Below are 23010 nucleotides of genomic sequence, written 5' to 3' on the forward strand. Positions count from 1 at the left end.
CTGTGCGTCAATTCCTCAAGGTCACCAAACTCTGTGACTTTTAATGGGTTGTGCAGGTAGGAAACCCACCGGCATCATCTATGGCAGGGATGAGTAATGAATCAACTGTTGTCAGTCAACAGCGAAGAGTCAGATGTGAATGAGTGCAGGATTAGGACGGGATCCTCATTCAGTCTGGCTTACTAAATGATGATGGTTTTTCTCATTATGTTTAAGGGCAGATGTGTCAGTTTACAGGAGTTTGGTGATTAAGGGTTTAAACTCACTTCAAATCAATTACAGGGCATGTTTTGTGCTGTGTAAGGGCACACGGGTGCTAAGCTTGTGTTGAAATCGGTTAAAAGGTGAGAGATTTGTCAAAGGAAGCCATCTGGATGCGTTTACAGAACAAAAGATCATGATGTTAACATGGTTTGATAGCAGCTGAGGCTAAGGAGAAAATAAAAAATTAAATCTACTTTAATTAAAAAAAAAAAAGTTACAGTGGGACAAAACCGTAAGTCATAAGTGTCAGTTAAAAAAAAGATCTCAAAGCAGATTTAAAAAGCTTTAAAGTGATGTATGTTTTGTAATGACAGCATAATATTTGATCGAGATGCAACTATTTGAATCTCTGGAATGTGAGAGTTAAAAAAAAATCTATTGAAAAAAATCATCTTTAAAGTTGTTCTTAAGTTCTTAGCAAAGCATATTACTAATCAGACATTAAATTTTAATACATTTACAGTAGCAAATGTACGTAATCTATTGATGGTACATAATCTTTACCTAATATTCTAATGATCTTTGGTATTAGAGTAAAATCAACAATTTTGACCCATACAATGCATTTTGTTCAATTGCCAAAAATATACCCAAGACTTGTTCAGGGTTAGATATTGTAAAAAAAAATTAGCAAATTCTTTTGGGAAAACTGAAATGAATAATGCATAGGAGAAAATATTAAATGAAAAAATAAGAATCTTGGGCTGCAAGGTGGCGCAATAGGTAGCACTGGTTCGAGCCTCTGCTGGATCAGTTGGCATTTCTGAGTGGAGTTTGCATGTTTTCCAATATAGATTCAGCCAGGATGCATCAAATCAATCAAATGTGTCTGTAAAAACAAGTCTAATAATCCTAAATAACAATTTCACAAATATAAAACTGCAGTAAAACTGCAGTGGAAGTATAACTGCAGTAAAATTAAGTACAATTGCTAAATTGCAATACAATGAAGTATAAACACAGTTCAAATTCGAACTGTGTACATTCTACAATAAAGTTCAACAGCAGTATAAGTTGCTGTAAACTGGAGTAAAAACAAGTAAACTCTGTCTTTACTGCACTTGTGCTGCTGTGTGGTGCCAATGGTTTGGTAAGAACTGTACTGCACTTATGTTCCAAGGGGTTTGTTCTTTAACATCTACCAGAAATATTGTACCTTCTACCAAATAGTTTTTTTCAGGGATGCTTTTTGGATTCAAGTAATTTTCTAATTAGAATTTCAAGAGTTTATTTGCAAAAATTAATAATAAAAAATAACTGCAGTGAAGTGAACAGTACAACTGCAGTAGTCTATATACAAGGATACCTGGCAAAATTCAATGCAACTGTAACACAGTTGACAGTTCAACTACAATGCAATAAAGTTCAACAGCAGTAAAATCTGCAGTACAACTGAAGTAACATTAAATAAACTGACGGGCAATATAGTGATATGTTTTATAATTTATTGCACTTAGGTACATACTGTAAGTATTAAAAGTGCACTTCAGTTTTATTGTACATTGCAGTATTGTAGATGTATTTCTGTTATTAATTATACTTCTGAAAAGTGCAGTACAATATATTGTGGTTGTACTTTAGCAATACAGCTGAGCTACTGAAACCTAATTTGCAAACCATTGTCCACAGAGGAAGAAAAGTGGTAGTTGCACTGCAGTTGTATTACAGTAGCAGTACTGCATTTTAGTAGTTGTAGTACTTCAGTACCATTGCAGTAGATGTACTGCATTATAGTAGTAGTATCACTTCTTTACTATTGCAGTAGTTCTACTGCAGCTGTTCTGTAGTAGTACTTCAGTTGTATTTCAGTAGATGCACTGCAGTTGGGTGTACTGTAGTACTTCAGTTCTATTACAGTAGCAGTAGTGCATTACAGTAGTTGTACTTCAGTAGCATTGCAGTAGTTGTACTCCATTTTGTTAAAATAAATCAAGAATCACAAACAATGAAGAAACAGAACAAAGTACAGACAGTTAAAAACATGCAAGCAGAAAATCATGTGCTGATTGAGCGGAATATGGGGCTTTTGTGTGCAATAGAGACTGTCCAGCAGCTGCAGCAGGCTTCACTCAGTGTCCACAATGTACAATACATTTTAACCACATCCAAACGCTTCTAAAAGATGGTCTTGGATGGTGAAACGGATATAAAAACACAACACGCAGAGGTCATTTGATAAAAAATAACAACAATATTATTGCGTTATAGCTTAAATAAACTTTATAACACAAAAAAACAACATTAAATTAAAAATTTTAACCCAACTGATTGAGTTATTAAATAAATAACTACATAAAGATTAAAAATAACCCAACAAAGCACCAAATATTTAACTCAACTAGTTGGGTTATTAATAAATAATTTAATAAAGGTTAAAATAACCCAACAAAGCACCAAATATGTTTAACTCAACCATTGTGTTAAATAAACAACTCAACGTTTTTTAGAGTGTAGTAGTAGTATCACATCAGTACTATTGCAGTAGTTATACTGCATTTGTTCTATAGTAGTACTATATTGCAGTAGATGTACTGCAGTTTGTTGTATTGTAGTACTTCAGTTGTATTGCAATAATACTGCAATATACTTAAATAATTTTTTCAGGGTCGCTACAGCGAAATGAACCGCCAACTTATCCAGCATATGTTTTACGCATGGATACCCTTCCAGCTGCAACCCATCACTGGGAAACACCCATACATTCTTATGCACACACATACACTACGGACAATTTAGATTTCACCTACGCGAACACGGGGAGAACATGCAAACTCCACACAGAAATGCCAACTGACACAGCCGAGGCTCGAACCAGCGACCTTCTTGCTGTGAGGCGACAGCGTTACCCACTGCACCACCACAATATTGTCATAATTTTAAAACATTGTTTGCGATCTTAGGAATAAAATACTGAAAAAATAGTCAATGACTGTGTCTTCAATTTCCTTCCGTGTCTTAATAGTGCTTCTACATTCGAAATGATAGCGCCTGCAGCAAACCCATTCAGAGGGTGTATTGTCCATTAAGGACACATCATTATATCTGAGCCCTGACCTTGCTGGCTTTTATGTTTATGTCAATAACTGCTTTTTTACACACACTCCTCTAACACAAAAAGCCAGAGCATGCAGGGACGAAATAAGGTGAAAAAGAAAGGTATGTTTATACATAAAAATCGTTCATAAACGTTTATGCTAATCAAAATAAAAAACAAAAAAAAAACAATGTGATATTTAAGTAAAATGTAACATTCAGTCAAGTTAACAATGAGGAAAAAAAGGCCATGCATATCTTCACCGGGCTTCACATTCACCCACACTGCACAGTGAATGTAATCCTATTAGAGAAGATTTAGAGGATAAGATGTCTGTCAACCCAGTAACTCTCTTCACATAGCAGCATTTCCTACCAACAGTGAATGCGCAAGAGAAAAGAAGAAATACTCTCCACATTCCCAGTGACAAGAAGATCTGCCTGTCTGGTAAAAGGTAACTTTGTAAATCTCCTTTGGTTTTGTTTCATTTGCTGGCATTGCACAGGCTTATATTTCAGATTTTGGAGTTTGGAGATGTATTGTGCTTTTGAACGATGTTGTGCATCTGTAAAGCTGCATCCACTTGTTGAAAGACACACTGTGCCTCTCATGATCTTAAACACTTGATGAATGTAGACCCAGTGGGCAATATGAGTCAATAAATATGGACAGAGGCCTTAGATAAATATATGTGCATTGCACAATTAAAAAAATTTTTTTTACAAAATCTTAAAGGGATATTTTTACAAGCATCCAGCTTATCTGTATCATTTCTGTTTAAAATATTAAGGTGTATATGCTCATTTTTTTGGGTGGAAGCAAAATCAAGCTATTTTCGCATGTGCCTCTTTAAATGCATATAAATTGCTGCTCAACGTCGCAAACAAAACATCTGTACGCATAGGCTAGTTCATTATAATTCTGAAAATTCTGTCATCATTTATTCACCCTTCACTTCTCCCAAGCCTGTTTGAGTTTGTTTGTTCTGTTGAAGATATACTGAAGACGGTTGTGAAAAAAAGCCATTGACTTCCATCGTTTGACATTGTAGACTTGCATATTTTTTTCCATTATAGACGGACATTTATTAATTCCTTCAGTTTCTCATCCACTACGGACAACTTAGCTTACCCAATTTACCTATATCGCATGTCTTTGGATTTGTGTGGGAAACCAGAGCACCTGGAGAAAACCCACGCAAACACAGGGAGAACATGCACACTCGACACAGAAACAGCAGCTGACCCAGCCAAGGCTCAAACCAGCGACCTTTTTGCTGTGAGGCTACAGCACTACCTACTGCGCCACTGTGTTGACACAGAAATTAGATATAATATATGAAATCTGTGAAACACACTGCTAAGACAATTCATCCAGAACTAATTTAAATTCATAGATTAATGTTTAGAAATTTTAACACTCAGTCTCAGTCTATTATGATTGTACACATACATGAATGCCGGTACAAAAATGATTGAATTTAAATAAAGTAAAATATACACAGTTCAGGTCTCCTGAGTGCAATTGCCAGGGTCGTTGGCTCTCACAAGTTATACTATATATATGTGTGTTTATGTGTATAATATTTCGAATAACCTTTTTTGAGCAGAAACATTTTCAGAGCGTATAATGTTATGTATTAATGTAATAGTAATCTTGTGTGTTTTATTTATTTTTTTGCAAGCATTGAAATTTCAATATAATAAATTTAGATTTTTTTTTCAGTATTTTATTCCTAAGATCGTAAACAAATTTTTAAAATTATGACAATTTTGTGGCAGCATGGTGGCTCATTGGTTAGGACTATCACCTCTCACAACAAGAAGGCCACTGGTTCGAGTCCCGGCTGGGCCAGTTGGCATTTCTGTGTGGAGTTTGCATGTTCTCCCCATGTTGGTGTGGGTTTCCTTCGGGTGGTCTGGTATCCCCCACGGTCTAAAGACATGCGCTATAGGTGAATTGGATGAACTTAATTGGCAGTAGTGTATGGGTTTGTGTGTGTGTGAATGCGAGAGTGTATTGGTGTTTGCTGGGTTGTGGCTTGAAGGGCATGCGCTATGTAAAACATATGCTGGACTAGTTGTCGGTTCATTTAGCTGTGGCGACCCCTGATGAATAAAGGGACTAAGCCGAAGAAAAATGAATGAATGAATGAAATTTTGATTTGCCATATTTAAAGGAACAGTCAAAAATTAAAACATACTCATCATCTGCTCTCCCTCATATGGTTCCACACCTTTATGAATTTCTCTTTATTGAAAACAAAAGAACATATTCTGAAGAATGCTAAAAACCTGTAACCATTGACTAGTAAAAAAAAAATAAAATAAAAAAAAATAAAATACCATGGAGGTCAATGGTTACAGTTTTCCAACATTTTTCAAAATATCTTATTTTGTGTTTAATAGAAGAAAGAAAATCATAATGTCTTGAAACAAATGAAGGGTGATTATATTATGACAGATATTATATTTTTGGGTGAACCATCTCTTAAAATGCAAATTCCGGGTGAAACCATATTCAAAACCATATATAAGGATTATATCACAGGACTCAACATGGAAAAAAAGTTTTCATTTCATCTCAGATTATTCAGAATCAATTTAAGTGCTCTAAAAAAACCAACCAACCAACCAACCAACCAACAAACAAACATACAAACCTAACTCTAACACAATGTAAGGCAATTATTGCAATGAGCCTTTTTCTTTATTATCACTGTATGGTTGACTTGTTACATTATTCCACCTAAATATATAGCATAATTACTTAGGGGGTATTATGAATATATATATATATATATATATATATATATATATATATATATATATATATATATCATCCAATCATATGGCAGCAAATCAATGCATCTAGGCATGTAGACATGGTCAAGACGATCTGCTGCAGTTCAAACCGAGCATCAGAATGGGGAAGAAAGGTGATTTAAGTGACTTTGAATGTGATATGGTTGTTGGTTCCAGGCGGGCTGGTCTGAGTATTTCAGAAACTGCTGATCTACTGGGATTTTCACGTACAACCATCTCTAGGGTTACAGAGAATGGTCCGAAAAAGAGAAAATATCCAGTGAGCGGCAGTTCTGTGTGAGCAAATGCTTTGTTGATGCCAAAGGTCAGAGGAGAATGGCCAGACTGGTTTGAGCTGATAGAAAGGCCACAGTAACTCAAATAATCACTCATTACAACCGAGGTATGCAGAGGAGCATCTCTGAATGCACAACACATCCAACCTTGACGCGGATGTGCTACAGCAGTAGAAGACCACACCGGGACACTCCTGTCAGCTAAGAACAGGCTCACCAAAATTGGACAATAGAAGATTTGGAAAAACTGTTCAGGTTCAAGCTGGTGGTGGAGGTGTAATGGTGTGGAGCATATTTTCTTGTCACACTTTGGGCCCATTAGTACCAATTGACCATCGTGTCAATGCCACAGCCTACCTAAGCATGCTGACCATGTCCATCCTTTTATGCCCACAGTGTAGACATCTTTTGATGGCTTCTTCCAGAGGGATAACGCACCATGTCATAAAGCATGAATCATCTCTGACTGGTTTCTTGAACATGACAATGAGTTCACTGTACTCAAATGGCACCAGAACTCAATACAATAGAGCAGTTTTTGGATGTGGTGGAACGGGAGATTCGTATCATGGATGTCCACCCGACAAATCTGCAGCAACTGTGTGATGCTATCATGTGAATATGGACCAAAATCTCTGAAGATTATTTCCAGTACCTTGTTGAATCTATGCCACAAAGGATTAAGGCAGTTCTTAAGGCAAAAGAGGGTACAACCCAGTACTAAAAAGGTGTACCTAATAAAGTGGCCCGTGAGTGTATATAAATATGTATATAAATAAATATGTGTATACTGTATAAATATGTCTATCTATCTATCTATCTATCTATCTATCTATCTATCTATCTATCTATCTATCTATCTATCTATCTATCTATCTATCTATCTATCTATCTATCTATCTATCTATTTTTTTCTTAAACTAAATGAATCCGTGTCCTGTTATTGACCTATTAATGCCAATATTTCTTTACGCAGAACATAGGGTGGCAATCTGTTGAGGATTTCCAGAAAATGCAAGGCCAATCAGCGTTCTCTATCTCAATGACATCCCATCTGCTCTGGACAGACCCAGTGACATCATTAAACCATGAGGAAATAAGCTTTACCAGTTTGAAGACCCAAAAAGGTTCGAAGGTCTGACAAAGTTTTCACTTTTTTTTTCCCTGGAGAACCTCCGTGTAATGCAGAATGAAGTTGTCTCTACTCTACACTTTGCTATTCTGGGCCCAAAACTCTGTCATTAAATCCAAAGATGCTGCTGATGAGTCTAAAACCCCAGACTCTGATAAAACTTCTCAGACCGACACACATAAAGTGAGCAGCGGCTTAATGCAGTGTGGTGAATACAGCAATGAAGTGATGCCAAATGGACAGTGTCGATTAATAGCCACATTACCGCAGATGGAGGAGCAGAGGTGTCCTGATATGTTTCGCTGTACGGATGAGGTCTCGTACTGGCTGCGCGAGAATGAGGAGCGCAAACAGCAGATGCAGGACCTGAAGGAGACCATCTCTGAGCTTCAAGAGGAGCTGAGGAACCACAGGCATCGCATCAAAGTGCTGGAGCTGCAGGTAGAAGAGCTATGAGTACACTGAAAAATATGATTCACTGGATTTACTACATTATTTAAGGTAACTGTTTGTAAGTGAAGTTTTACAAACTAATTTCGAGAGGAACACATGATATCATTGACTGCAGCTGGTCACACATCTACAATCATTAGTTAGCCAATCAGATTAATCCAAACTCACTGTAAGTAGCCTAGCTAGAACTACTCCCTTACCTTCGTTTTCCAAAGAAACCCTCCATACACCCCTTCTCCTCCTTTCCTCCTTTACCACGGGGAGCTCTCGAGAACCACCTGATCTCGTGCTCCCCTCACATGCGCTATCGACCAGGCGGGAGCCCTGGGTTCGACTATCTCCGAGCTCAGGGTTCTCTCCCAGGACAGCATGCCAAACCTGCTAGCGTTTGTCAAACAATATCTAAGTGTGAACTCTTGAAACAATTCATATGAGCTGAATTAAAACAAACTTAGTAACGTTCAATTTCATGTGTTAGTTTAAATTCAGTTCATATAAATTGTTTGCAACCAGTTACCTTAAAAATGAGTCAATCCAATTACTTAATCCTTTATTTTTCAGTGTACAGGCTTTAGACAAGTAAAATATGTATCAAGTGTGAACTAGAAAAGTAAAGTTCATAGACAAACTTTAGGGTGGCTTGACAAATCCGTGTCTGAAAGTTTGAAGTAGTTTTACATTTTGGCATGTTTCTTGCTTAGCAGTTGATAGGATGTTGTGAGTGGATGCTAAGGTGTTGCTAAGTGGTTGCTAGGGTGTTCTGAACGGTTGCTATGGTGTTCGGGGTGTTGTAATGTGATTAGGTGTTGCTAGGCAGTTGGACATTGTTGCTATGCAGTTGCTAGTGTGTTCTGAGTAGTTGTTAAGGCTTAGTTGCTAAGTTGCTAGGGTGTTTTATGTGGTTGCTTAGATGTTGCTAGGTGGTTGCTAGGGTGTTCTTAGGGGTTGCTAAGGCATTGCTAGGCGGTTGCTAGGGTGTTCTGGGTCGTTGCTATGCAGTTGCTAGGTGGTTAAGGTGTTCTAGGCTGTTGCTAAGATGTTGCTAGGTGGCTGCTAGGGTGTTCTAAATGGTTGCTAAGGTGTTGCTATGGTTTTTTGATTGGTTGCTAGGCGGTTTCTAAGGCGTTGCTAAGTGGTTGCTAAGGTATTGCTTGGTGGTTGCTAAGGTGTTCTAGGTCGTTGCAAAGATGTTGCTAGGTGGTTGTTAGGGTGTTCTGAGTGGTTGCTAAGATGTTGCTAGGTGGTTTCCTAGGTGTAGCTAGGGGGTTGCTAAGGTGTTAAGGTCATTGCTTAGGTGTTGCTAGGTTGTTCTGAGTGGTTGCTGAGCGGTTGCTAAGGCATTGCTAGGTGGTTGCTAAGGTGTTTTGAGTAGTTGCTAGGCAGTTGCTAACATACATTAGCATGGTTCTAGTATGAATTAGCATGTTGCAAGCATGTTACTAGTATAAACTAGCATGTTGTTAGCAAGAATTTAGTATGAATTAGCATGTAATTAGTATGTTGCTAGTATGGATGAGTATGTTGTTATTATGAATTGGTTTGTTGTTAGTATGTGCAATGGAAAGTCAATGGCAGTTTCTTTTACAATGGAAGTCAATGGGAGAGTTGCTAGGGTGTCGTAAGTTGTTGCTAAGGTGTGGCTAGTAAGGTGAAAGTTCATCAGTGATTGGCAGATTGGTAGTCTGAGTTAAACGAGCCCAACCTTAAGTCTGTATGACAGTCTGACGCAAAGTTATGAGGTCACAAAGTTTGGTCCAATGTCAAGTCAATGGGACTTTTTTTTTGGAAAACCGTAAGTCGGATCAGGTGGAAAAGTTCAGTATAGTTTGGAGGTTTGGAGTTAGTTTGGTGGTTCTTAAAATAGTCTAAGAAGAAGAAGAAGAAGACAGAAGAATAATACGTTTATAGTATAACAGTATGTTGGCTTTTCTCAAGCCACCATAATGAGAAGCATCTTTCATAATACTATTGTAAATTTGGGATGAAGTTCAATAGGTTTCTGCCTAGGGGTTTAAAAAAGGATAAATTCAAATTTTCTCCTAGAGTTGTTAACTGTATATTTCACAGTAGGAAGTTGTTTATACATGACTTGAAGAACTAGTAAACTCACAGTTCTAAGGAAAGAAAATCCGAAATGCAGCATGCTAAATTAAGAATGTGAGTTGATTATTAAAAATGCAGGATGTTAATTCTCAATTGAAAGTTTATAGCATGAAATTGTAATTTTATAACAAAATGTAAGTTTTGAGTAGTTACAATTTGCATGTTTTAAGTTAAAACTTTTAGAAACAATCACAATTCTAATTTGAGATGTTACAGTATATTCATTGCAACACAATTATGAGATGAGGTAAGACGTTGTTTTCTCACATTTTTCAAATCGATATCTCAGAAATCTGAGTTTACATATACTTTTTCTCAGAATTATGACAAATATTTGACATTTTAAGTGAAAACTGCAAGAAGTTGTTATAAACTCAACAACAAAAAGATGCAGTTACCCTTTTTAAATCCTCAGAAAACATTTCTTTATCTAACATTTATAATGTATAGCTAATATTTCTTTCTTTTCTCTTTTTTGCCATTTTTATTTTTTATATATAAAAATCTGATTTGACTCAGAATAACCCATTGTTGTCTAATGATTTGCTTAATTAACCTAACTTGCCTAGTTACCCTAATAACATAGTTAGGCATTTAAATTGCAGCCTGAATAACTTCTTTGGCTCTCGGCGAAGGCAGTTGCATTTTTTTCACGCTCCCTCCAGTATCTCTCCTGGCTGGCTCCTCTTGTCTTGTCTCTGAGGCACCCTGCGCTGCTCTCCAGACAATAAGGAATTATGGATTTGATCAACTGGAATGCAATTGACACCATCTTCTCAACAAGAAGCCCTGCTTCAGGGGAACCCAATAGACCCTTTTCACATTCCCGGGTTTCTCAGTCATGGAAGTCGTCATAGTTGGGTAAACTTAGAGTGCAGTGAATGGGAGAGTACAACAAATATTTTCTTACAGTCTTATTTGCTCAAATAATAAAAGAAAAACTCCACGATGATGATATAAAGGCTTTCAGAAAAAGGAAAAAAAATAGTGTGAGACTGATGATGACAGCCAGAGAACAGAATAACGTCAAATTTACTCTCAGCCCTATAGACGCTGCATTATAAATACCTCATACAAACGGTAATTCATTTATTTGTAATTTGACACTAAGATGATATAATAAAGTCATAAATACATATAAATGTTCATATGATTTAAAAAAAATCTAAATATTAAAAACTTTCAGGGATTTAAGATTATAATGACCTTTAAACATGTCATAACAGGAATACACTAGTAAAATGAGTGTACTTTAAATAAATATATAGTCTTTGGCCAAAATTATATACAGTACATCAAGGGGGTGTTGTTTATCGTGTTTAATAATATTTAATGCATTTTTTTTTATTCTTTAAAAAAATATGGCCTAAATTCTTTCTAAACTGAAACTGCCAATTATTTCATGATAAAAGTGATTTATAAGTCATCTCAGTTTTTATTTACGAAGCAAAGTCCATATCTTTATAGCACAGGTCACATATTAACAGGTGTGCTCCACCTCTGTATTGAGTAGTAGCGCACAGTTTCTGTACTAATACCTCCTTAACCCTGATCAGTTACTGGATTAGAGCTTCACAACACACAAACACATAATCAGTAGAGACCGATACTGCTCCACATTCCTGTAAAATACATATAGTACAAGCAGTGGATACCGAAATGAGAGAATTCAAAGATTATGAACATTTAAAATTTGCGAGTTCAGCTGTGGCTATACCAGAAGACAAAATAAAAAAAACACACACAAAATGCTTGTGATTAAAGTAGTCATCAAAAACGATTGGGTGATGAATGCTAAAAATGCCAAAATGCTAAAAAGCAGCAGTTTTGACATGTTAAAAGAGATTATTTTCTCCTATTGATTAATATGTCACTCATGTGACGGAATTCCTAGGCTGATTCCAAAAGGTATTTCCTATTCCTAAAGGAATTCCTATAGGTATTTCAATTTGAATTTACTACACAATCATTAGAAAAGTATGTCCCTACTGAAAAATCCAGCTTAAACCAGTCTAGGCTGGTTAGCTGGTTTTAGCTGGTCGACCAGCCTGGTTTTAGAGGGGTTTTGGCCATTTCCAGGCTGGTTTCCAGCCATTTCCAGCCTGGTCTTAGCTGGTTAGGCTGGAAAATGACCAGCTAAATCCAGCTAAAACCAGCTTGACCAACCTGGTTACAGCTGGACATAGCTGGTTTTGGCTGGGCTCCCAGCCTGGCTAAGATGGTCAAGCTATTTTTAGCTGGTCGTTTTGACCATTTTGACCAGGCTGGAAATGGCTGGAAACCAGCCTGGAAGTGGCCAAAACCCCTCTAAAACCAGGCTGGTCAACCAGCTAAAACCAGCTAACCAGCTTAGGCTGGTTTAAGCTGGATTTTTCAGCAGGGGTTATATATATTATGAATGTGAGAAGAATGAAATTCACATGTACATCCACTATTTCGATTATTATCGATATCACATGACCTACTTGTGTCAGTTGTGCCGCTTCACCCCCATTCATGAATTCTCTAGCGTAAAAAGCTATGCGAATTGTACAAGTCTGTAAATCATTTAATGTATTCCTATTGTTTATATCTTCCCTTAGCCTTTGACATTTTCTTTACATTTGTTTTACTTGACTTACATATCTTAACGTTATTCAATAATAATTATAAAATATTCTCGCCTACTGTTTGTCGAATGCTATGAATTCAGACATGTTACTCTACTCATACTGTTTTTCACATTATATAGTAGGGAAGTATGCAATTTCGGATGCAGCCCTAGTGGATGACGAGGAAAAAATGTTAAACATCCTAGACTTGTGATGACGTCGTGAAGTGTCGCAGACATCTTTGTCGTACACTGTGACACACAGATGCTTGATTTAGTCATGAGGTACCAACCATACTTCACCTTCCCCAGCTAGCAATGTTGAAATATTACAAAACAAATTCTTTGGTATTTGTTCCTGTACTATTTTCAAGTATTGTGGGTAATTTAGGTCCTTGACTCAAATACAGCTTAAACTGAACACTTGTGCTCTTACTCATCCAAGACAAATATACATCTTACAATTTCATTTAGACCTTCAAGGTACATTTAGACCTCACATGGTCTATTGCTTAGGTCATCTTGACTTAATGTCTTTATAGGAAAACATGCATATGTATTTTTCCTTTTTTACTAAGCAAGTAAATAAAAAAATGGCAAATAAAGTCCCCCCCCCCCCCCCCCCCCCCCCCCCCCCCCAAAAAAAAAAGAAAAAAGGCACAAAAGCAGTCTTTGAAAATTCAGAAATCTCAGCAGCTAAAAAACTGAATTGTTCAAAGTAAGTTACTTTTTAAGGGGTTTTTTTTTTGCTGCATACATTTTAGATTTTGTTACAGCTTTGTCTTTGCTTAAAAGTTCAGTAAAATTATAGTTGCTGTCTTCAGTGATATCTAGTGATAAGACACTGGCATAGCTGTGAAAAAAATAAAACACCATGGATGCGTCCCAATTCGCTTACTTATACTACACCCTAAAAGTATGTACTTATTTGTAAGAGAAAAAATAGAACATATACAGAAGAGCATGCATTCGTTGGGACATTCCTCGTTAACAGATCATTGTGTTGCTTACTTATGAGTCATGTCAATCATCCACACGTCATCCACATTTCTTTCATATTTCCTACCCTACTGGAGAAGCAGCAGCAGGTTAATCTCCCATTCACGAGTCTTTCATACAGAGAAATCTCCTCAGGTCTTTGGATAAATATGCATTACGTTAATGAATGTCCAAACGAGTCTTTATATTAAGTATTGTTGTTGCAGATGAAATAGAACACAGAAAACGCGATTTAAAATATTTTACAGTTAGCTAGATATTATTTAATAGTCATTCAAACATCTTCACCGAATGGGGTATATGCCGAAGCATGCTAATGGGACTTTCAATTTGCCAGTAACCTGGGTTAATCGTTTCCGGTGAATTGTATGCCAATGCAAAATCGGCGCATTTAAGGTCTGTTTTCTTTAAAAATCAGCGATTTCCACTGGCTGAGTGATATCCGATATAAAGTGGGTCTCAGATTGTACAAGAAGCACTACATTAAATTACATTTTTTTCCCGCCATGTCCTTATAATATGAGCATTTATTTTACCCCAGTATATTCAATGGAGCTTCTGCGTTAACCTGCCTATTCTGACTGGCGCGCGCAAGTAAACGGCTTTTTGTCTTGTTTTAAGGTTGAACAACTAAATGAATGTCAAAATCTGTTTAACTGATTGTATTTGAATTACATTACAACATCGATGCTGTAAAAGGATAAAAAAAGGAAAAAAGGAAAGGAAAAAAAAAACCCTCACAATAACAGGTCACCGGAAGTTTATCAGTATGGGAAACACACTAGATCAGCATATACCCTATTCTCTCTACTTGAGGGCGGTCTCGAGCGACCATGTTTGTATTTTTTTTTTACACCCGCGTTTGTAGTTCTAATCGAATTCACGTCCAATGTGCAATGTACTGTGGGCGATTTCAGCGGTTAGAGTATGTACGGTTACACTTATTTTTTTTTTACCGAAAATAGTAAACCATCCGAGAACCTTTGGCATACTCTTTTTAACACAATACGATTTGGGACATATAATTCTATTTTCAAATACTATTTAGGATAGATAGTATGCGAATTGGGATGCAACATGTGGGGCGGGGGAGGGGGAGTGTTGTTCGTGTTCACTACTGCACTACGTGAAATATTGAATAAAAAAATGCACATTTCAAAGCACTTGACAGGACCTTTAATATTTTTGTGTCCGGTAACTTTCAAAGATCTAACTGAATGATGAAACAGGCAGTTTTGCCAGATGTAGCTGTCTGATTCCAGCCCAAAAACTATCCAAATCCCACCGAAATGCAAAAAGGCCTGCCCAGTCATCTGTAAATCACGCTCTTGGGGGGAGGAGGGGGGATTCAAATACATTCAAAATACATTCAATAATGTATACATTGAATACATTCAAAACACTGGATACAGGGTTAATCTAAAGTACTGCTTTTTTTCATTTGTTATCCTGTTTGCAAAAATAGCTTTGTCCTCTTTAAATTGCTGAATGCTCTTTTCTGTCCTGGCAGAGAGAGGAGAAGTTTGGAGTAAACTCGTCTTTAGAGAATCGTTTCCACACTTTGCAGCAGATCTACGAAGAGGCCAACGCACTGCTGGACATCCACGGTTCACTCATCTATGACCTGCAAACACAAATCCGCAACCTCACTATGATAGTAGAGCGCGTTAGACGCAATCCTGGCTGTATGATCAATATCATCCGCACAAGCCCTCTCCTCAGCGCCCAAGATACCCTTCATCCAGGTCAGCATGACTAGGTACTGAACAGCTCACTGCACTGTAAAAAATTATATGATCAATTAGTCCTGACAGCATATGTATTGTAGCTTATTAATCTAAGTTAACCATGTTCTGACTTAATTTGATAAGTTATACAAGCTGTTTTAAGTCAGTTTAGCATAATATAAGTTCATCGGATTCATAAGGTTAATTTGATTCAGCTTAAAAATAAGGCAACCATGTTTTGTTTTTTTTACAGTTTGGGAAGTAATATTAGATTATTAAAGGGATAGATCACCCCCAAAATGAGAATTACAGCATTTTTACGGTTCAAATAGAAATGTAGATGAACCCTTCAGAACTTAAATTGTTTATGAGAATTTAGAATGAGTGGTCGACAAATCACAATAGACTGGGTAAACATTACCAATCAGAGCAGAGAAAGCTTTTTGAAAGGAGGGGCTTAAAAGGCAGGATCTTCCTTTTAAACTTAAAGATAAACATGGCCAGGCTACATTTTTTTATTATGAGAGAATTACAGTGTGTTTTTTATCTTTGATGGAACCAATTACCAGAGACCTCAAAACCAAACCTTTAAGTATAGACCATTTTGAGGGATGTCCGCTGTGGCAACCCCTAAGCCTAAAAGAAAATGAATTAATGAATGAGTAAACAAAAACAATGGTCCCAACATATTTCCTGTCTTACATTTTGCAATTCTATAGCTTTTGAAAACCAAGATCAGCCACATTTTAATAAATAATGTTATGATAGCTGTTTTAACATTAAGCTATGATTGAATTGCTTCTTAATACAGTTATGAAATTTGATAACAAGCAGGACATATTCATGGCCAATGACATGACCACATTGAAATGGTCTGTAGCCTGATAGGCCATTGAAACACACTCAACTATCATTGGGTAGTATCAACTATCATTCATTTTCGAATGAATTCAGGCTATTTCTTTGTCTGATGGGGAACACTTTTAGCATAGATTAGCTTAGCATAAATTATTGAATCAGATTAGACCACAGGTGTCTAACTCGGTTCCTGGAGGGCCGCAGCTCTGCAGTTTAGTTCTAACCCTAACTAAACACACCTGATCAAACTAATTAGCCGCGTTTCCACTATCGCGCCTAAAGCGAGCGAGCCAGGGCGAGCCAAGGCCAGTCGCGTTTCCACTATCACTTCCGGGGCGTAATCGGGCCAAAGCGGGGCTTCCTTGGGGGCAGCGTCCGGCCTTTTTCGGCCCGCCGAATACCTTGGGCCAAGGAGGGCCAACTGGGGCTTCGGGGCGGGGTTACGTACAAAGGCGGAGTTTTCCTGTCAGGTAAAGAGGAGACAAGATGAAATATTACCATGTTCATCCACTGTTGCCGTTGCAGTTGTCGTTGTATACGTCGTTCTCGTCGCTCGGCTGCTCTTTTGCGCCTTGCAGCCAAAATCTGTGTTCGAAGTAAATGCCGCCGAACTCGAATGTCCTTACCCAGGGATCGCTGTCTGGCCTTACACCAACAGACCACAAACAGTAAAAAAGCAATCGCTTCGGTGTTCTCCATCTTCCAGCTCTCGTAGTGACGCCAGGTTGTGTTTGTGGTTATAATTTGAGTTTTTTGTTCCCGCTGAAGTGGGCGGGTTGTGTGACGGGTTGTGTGACGTTTGATTCGGGGGACGTTCTGGGGGCGGTGTTTGCGTGACGCGCTGCGAGCAACTAGCCCGACAGTGGAAACGCGACATGATTTCTGCCTCATTTCTCAACCTCCCGGGCTATTGGCCTGGCCTGGCCCGATTAAAGCCCTGGCTCGCACTGGCCCGATAGTGGAAATGCGACTATTGAGTCCTTCAGGCTTGTTTGAAACCTACAGGTAAAGCTGCGGTCACACTGGACTTTTCTCCCCATAGACTTCCATTTATTCCACACGAATGCGTCAGTCTGGAAACACATGCGTCAAGTTTTGCAGGTCGCTGCGGTGCAAAGTTCAAGCTTGATGAACTCTGACCTGCAAAATCGCATCACTTGACTGCGTGAGACCAATCGAGGATCAAAACATGACCTCTCTGTACAGCAATCGCTCATTTTTTTAATGTCTACTTTTCTTGTTTAATCCCCCTTTTCACAGCGCCGCACGACATAAGTTCGCATGATCAAACTCTAGTGTGACTGCAGTTTAAGTGTGTTGAAGCAGGGTTGGAAATAAACTGTGCAGGGCTGCGGCCCTCCAGGAACTGAGTTTGACACCCCTGAATAAGACCATTAGCACCTCGCTATTCTAGTAATAATTAAGGAACTTTGCTGTCGTACCATGGTTGTAGGTACAATGATATTATTGAGTGTCTGAAAATAGTACTCAAGTAGGTAACAACGCTGCCTGCTGTGGCCACATGGCAGCAAATTTCCTGGATTATAACGCCAGAATGAGCGTATAGTTCTTTTAATTTTCCATTTGCCTTAGTACATTTTTTTTTTTTAGCAAGATGCTAATGGTCTAATCCTATTTAATGATTTATGCTAAGCTAAAAGTGCTCCTGCAAGACACTGAGATCAGCTGAATGGATCCAAAAATAGTAAAACTTGCAAAATTAACCTATTTCCAAAAAAGTGGGGTTTTTCTTTAAGCTCATTGGCAACTCAGAACTCAGTACTTTGATATCTGGTCATTTGTAACAATAGCTTGATTGAATTTAATATTTGTTTCCTCAGAGGTTCAGCACATAAGAAACTGTCCGATTGACTGTGCGTCCCTGTATTACAATGGAGTTCACAGATCTGGGATTTTTACTGTTGTCCCCTCATTGGGATCGACTCCAGTAGAAGTTTATTGTGATATGGAAACACAAGGTTTGCAGTTTATTTATTTACATTTTTACTATGAAAGCATTCATAAAGATGCAGTTTGGGTTAAATTTATTAAACTGTGATATTGAAGATTTACGAAACCTTGTTTTGATTAGGAGGTGGATGGACAGTGTTTCAACGTCGGCAGGATGGAAAGGTCAATTTCAACCGTAAATGGACAGAATACAGGGACGGTTTTGGAGATCTGCATGCAGAATTCTGGCTGGGAAATGACCACATCCATGACATCTCCAGCCAGGGAGAGTATTCGCTTCGCATTGACCTCGAGGACTGGAATTCCAAGCACAAACACGCACTGTACCAGAACTTCTGGTAAACATTTAGAAGCAATCTAATTATTTATAAACACTTAAATTTAGAAATACAGGTTTCTTGTACTGAGTTTTTAAGTAATTGAGTGTGCTTCACACAGGTGAGTGGGCTTGACAAACCACCTGTAAGAGACAAACCTTTCTGTGCATGTGTATATTTGTACTGGTTTTGGTGGTTTACAGTATGGCCTATTTGAACTCCATTAAGCTGGTTTATTATGACATGTCTTGTCTCCTCGTATTTCAAAATGCTTAAAAATCAGACTTAAGTCTTTCACACTCAAGTCAGAGCTGCAAGTAAACCTATAAACTTGCAATTGTCAGCAAATAAATTGTGAAAAAATAAAGTCTGAAATTGAGTCACTAGAAAATTTGCAGTTGTAGTTCTGCAAGATTTTCAAGATATGAATTAAAATCCATGAGTAAGAAGTTAAAAAGTAAAAGTAAAAATTAGTTAATTTTCCCCTGAAAATTGCAAGTTTATAGTCAGAATTGCTAAATAAAAATTCACGGTTATTTTACTTATTTATTCCATGGTGGAAAATAAGATATACATAAATATAATTAAGTTAAATAAATAGAATATAATTAAAATTAATAAAAACAACAAACATAATACATTTTAAAATTATATCTTTTCTAAATCATCTAATTTTTTTTAATCATCATATTTGTATTTATTTATAACACTTTTGCACAATTAAAAAGTAAAAAAAAAGTAAAAGTAAAAAGTCTAAATGTGCTTTTTTTCCTGAACTTGTTTGCCAAAATACTGCCAAATATACTTTTCTATTCTAAATGAAATAAGATCCATACCGATGCTCTAAACATGTATTCAGACAACTTGAGCTCAAATGTCTTTCTTGGTTTTGCAGGATTGAGAACGAAGACAACCACTACCGTCTCCATGTCTCAGGATTCAGCGGTACGGTCGAGGACTCGTTTGGCTGGTATCACGACAAGCAAAGCTTCAGCACGCCAGACACAGGAGACATCTGTGCCGAGATCTCTCACGGGGGCTGGTGGTACCATCAGTGCTTCTTTGCCAACCTCAACGGAGTCTATTACAAGGTCATATACCAATAAATGAACAAATCGAAAGATGCCAAAACATAAAATATAAATCCATCCAACTGAAAGTGACAGTTCATCCACAACTGCAAATACACTCTCCCTCAAGTGGTTCCAAATATATATATATATATATGAATTTTTTTATTTTATATATACATTTATACATGAATATTTTCTTCTGTTGAATGCAAAAGATATTTTGAAGAATGTTGGAAACCGGTAGCCATTGAGGTCATAATGGAGATAAAAAAATACTATGGAAATCAATGGCTACAGGTTTCCAACATTCTTCGAAATATCTTCTTTTGTGTTTGACACTAGAAAGAAACTCACAGATTTGGATGAAGTGGAAGAGAGTAAATAGAGGCAGAATGGGAACTTTTGAGTGAACTCTTCTGTTTTGTTGACCAACAGGGGGGGCGTTACTCTGCCAAAGGGAAGAACCTGCTGGGGCCTGATGGGATTGTGTGGTACACGTGGAAGGACTCGGATTACTATTCGCTGAAGAAAGTGAGCATGATGATCCGGCCACGCACGTACAGGCCTCGTCTCTCTCCGTAATACCTGTGGAAGACCACACTGCAGAGACACCAGTAGGACCCTGTTCATTGTTATTACATCAACTGTGGGTAAAGGGAAAGTCTCAACTGGTGTTTGACAAACTGAAGAATTTTTTGTATTGAAACGTATGTAATACATACACATATGTAAACATGCAGTACATTATAAACAATCAATGAAAAATATCTACAATTTTCATTTTTATTCAGTTTCATAATTGTATTTAAGTACTGTTGTTAATGCACTACGAGCTGATTTTTCAGTGTTAAAAATATAAATGCTGAAAGTCTTGCTTATTGTTATTAATTCATACTGGCTAATGTAATAACTTAAAAGGATCGTCAGTCCACACAACAATGAACATTTTCTTACTATTTACTCACTCTTAAGTGTTTCCAAACCTGTATCAGTTTCTTTCTTCTGTTGAACAGCAAAGAAGATATTTTGAAGAAAGTTGAAAAACTGTAATCTTAGACTTCAATAGTAGGAAGCAAATACTACGAATGTCAATGGTTACAGGCAGTGTTGGGGATAACTCATTACAAGTAATGCAAGTTATGTAATAATAAAACTTTTTTTTATAAGTAACGAGTAAAGTTAATTTAAGTAAGTAATCATATTTGAGTTACTTTTTAGTTTAATTAATTCATTAAAAAAAAAAAAAACTGCCTTACATTTCTGCACTGGAAGTATTCTCTTTATTCTTAATGCATGAAAGAAAAGTAAAAAAGGATTGTCTCAATGCTAATTTTACTTCACTAATAAGACAAAAAGTACAAACTTTCATTAATCTGTATATATGGCATGTAGAGCTCAGAAGATAATATTATCCTAATACATTATGGTGGCTTGAGATCAACATGCTGTTATATTACTTAAAATAGTCTAAGAAGAAGAAGAAGAAGTTTAAGAACGCATCTCCTCCTAGACTGTTCATACTACAACCACCAAACTAACTCCAAACTATTCTGAATTAAGTTGCTATATCTTTTCCATATATCTTTTGCGCCAGACTGTCATACAGACAGTCTTTTAAGGTTGGCCTCATTTAACTCAGACTACCAATCTGCCAATCACTGATCACCTTTCAACTTACTAGCCACACCCTAGCAACCACTTATGGCACCCTAGCAGCTGTCCCATAGACTTCCATTGTAAAAAAACTGCCAATGACTTTACATTGGACACACTAACAACAAACCAATTCATGCTAACAATATATGATCCATCCTAGAAACATACTAACGACATACTAACAAATATACTAATCCATACTAACAAACATCCTAATCATACTAGCAGCATGCTAATTCATACTAGAACCTTAGCACCTTAGCAACCTTCAGGACACCTTAGCAACACCTTTGCAACCACCTAGCAACAACTTAGCAACCACCTAGAACACCTTAGCAACACCTTAGCAACCACCTAACAACACCTTAGCAACCACTCAGATCACCCTAGCATCGCCTTAGCAACCACTCAGAACACCCTAGCAACCACCTAGCAATTGCCTAGCAACCAATCCGAACACCCTAGCAATCACCTAGTAACACCTCAGCAACCACCCAGCAACACCTTACCAACCACCTAGCAACACCTTAGCAACCACCTTGCAATTCCTTAGCAACCACTCCGAACACCCTTGCAACACCTTAGCAACTGCCTAGCAACACCTTAGCAACTACCCAAAACGCCTTAGTAACCACAAAGAAACACCTTAGCAACCACCCAGCAACACAGCCACCACTCAGAACACCTTAGCAATCACCTAGCAACATCTTAGCAACCACATAAAACACGCTAGCAACACCTGGGCAACTACTCAGAACACCATAGCAACCGCCTAGCAACATCCTAACAACCACCTAGCAACCACTTAGAACATCTTAGCAACCGCCTAGCAACGCATTAACAACCACTCAGAACACCCTAGCAACATCTTAGCAATCACATAAAACACCCTAGCAATGCCTTAGCAAACACTCAGAATACCCTAGCAACACCTTAACAACTACCTGGAAAATCCTAGCAACCACCTAGAAACACCTTAGCAACCACCTAGCAACCTCTCAGAACACCCTAGCAACACCTTAAAAACTACCTGGAACATCCTAGCAACCGCCTAGAAACACCTTAGCAACCGTCTAGCAACCACTCAGAACACTCTACTTGCAGAGCTCCTCTATTTAGTAAGAAAAAGTAACTCAACAGTATTGTAATGCACTACTTTCCATAAAAAGTAACTAAGTACCGCAATAAGTTACTTTTTTGGGGAGTAACTCAATATTGTAATGCATTACTTTCAAAAGTAACTACCCCCAACACTGGTTACAGGCTTCCAACATTTTTCAAAATATCTTTTATGTTTAACAGAAGAAAGAAACTCAGAAAGGTTTGAAACATGTAAAGGGTGAGAATTTGAACGGAATCTTCATTTTTGGGTGAACTATCCCATTAATGCCGGATTATCTAAATTATTTTTCTTTTACAAATATTAAGGTCTTTCTCAATAAGGATTTTCTTGTGTTGTATTAAAGGCTTTGTTGCAAATAGCACCAATGAGATATATATATATATATATATATATATAAATATGTGTCTAAAATCTATGAATAGAGGTAATACACATGGCACATGTAAATATGTTTGCATGTAAATATGTTTGCTACTCTCCTCAATATTTCTCTGTAATGTAGGAGTGCTCAAATAATCCCAAATGTAAAGCCGTTCAATGCCTAAATGTATATTTAACAATACTGTTTACATTTTGTATGTATGCCACGATAATGTATAAAGTCTTGCTA

General features: G+C 37.4%; 1 protein-coding gene across 1 annotated transcript; it reads left to right on the plus strand.

Annotated features, from left to right (window-relative positions):
• The first annotated feature begins 7587 nt into the window (after positions 1-7587).
• LOC130244253 (angiopoietin-related protein 7) lies at positions 7588-20203 on the plus strand. Its single transcript, XM_056476594.1, has 6 exons — positions 7588-7971; positions 15186-15420; positions 18102-18239; positions 18353-18569; positions 19444-19639; positions 20057-20203. Exons 1-6 carry the CDS (start codon positions 7588-7590, stop codon positions 20201-20203), a joined length of 1317 nt encoding a protein of 438 aa, XP_056332569.1.
• The last annotated feature ends 2807 nt before the right edge of the window (positions 20204-23010 follow it).

This window comes from Danio aesculapii, chromosome 17 (assembly GCF_903798145.1).
Source record: "Danio aesculapii chromosome 17, fDanAes4.1, whole genome shotgun sequence".
NCBI classification, from domain to species: Eukaryota; Metazoa; Chordata; class Actinopteri; order Cypriniformes; family Danionidae; genus Danio; species Danio aesculapii.

Bases quoted from the DNA above. Each gene is read 5' to 3' on its own strand.
- LOC130244253 (XM_056476594.1), top strand. From the start codon at position 7,588: ATGAAGTTGTCTCTACTCTACACTTTGCTATTCTGGGCCCAAAACTCT. The intron at 15,421-18,101 runs GTCAGCATGACT...TTGTTTCCTCAG, and splicing joins CCAAGATACCCTTCATCCAG to AGGTTCAGCACATAAGAAAC. The intron at 18,240-18,352 runs GTTTGCAGTTTA...TGTTTTGATTAG, and splicing joins TTGTGATATGGAAACACAAG to GAGGTGGATGGACAGTGTTT.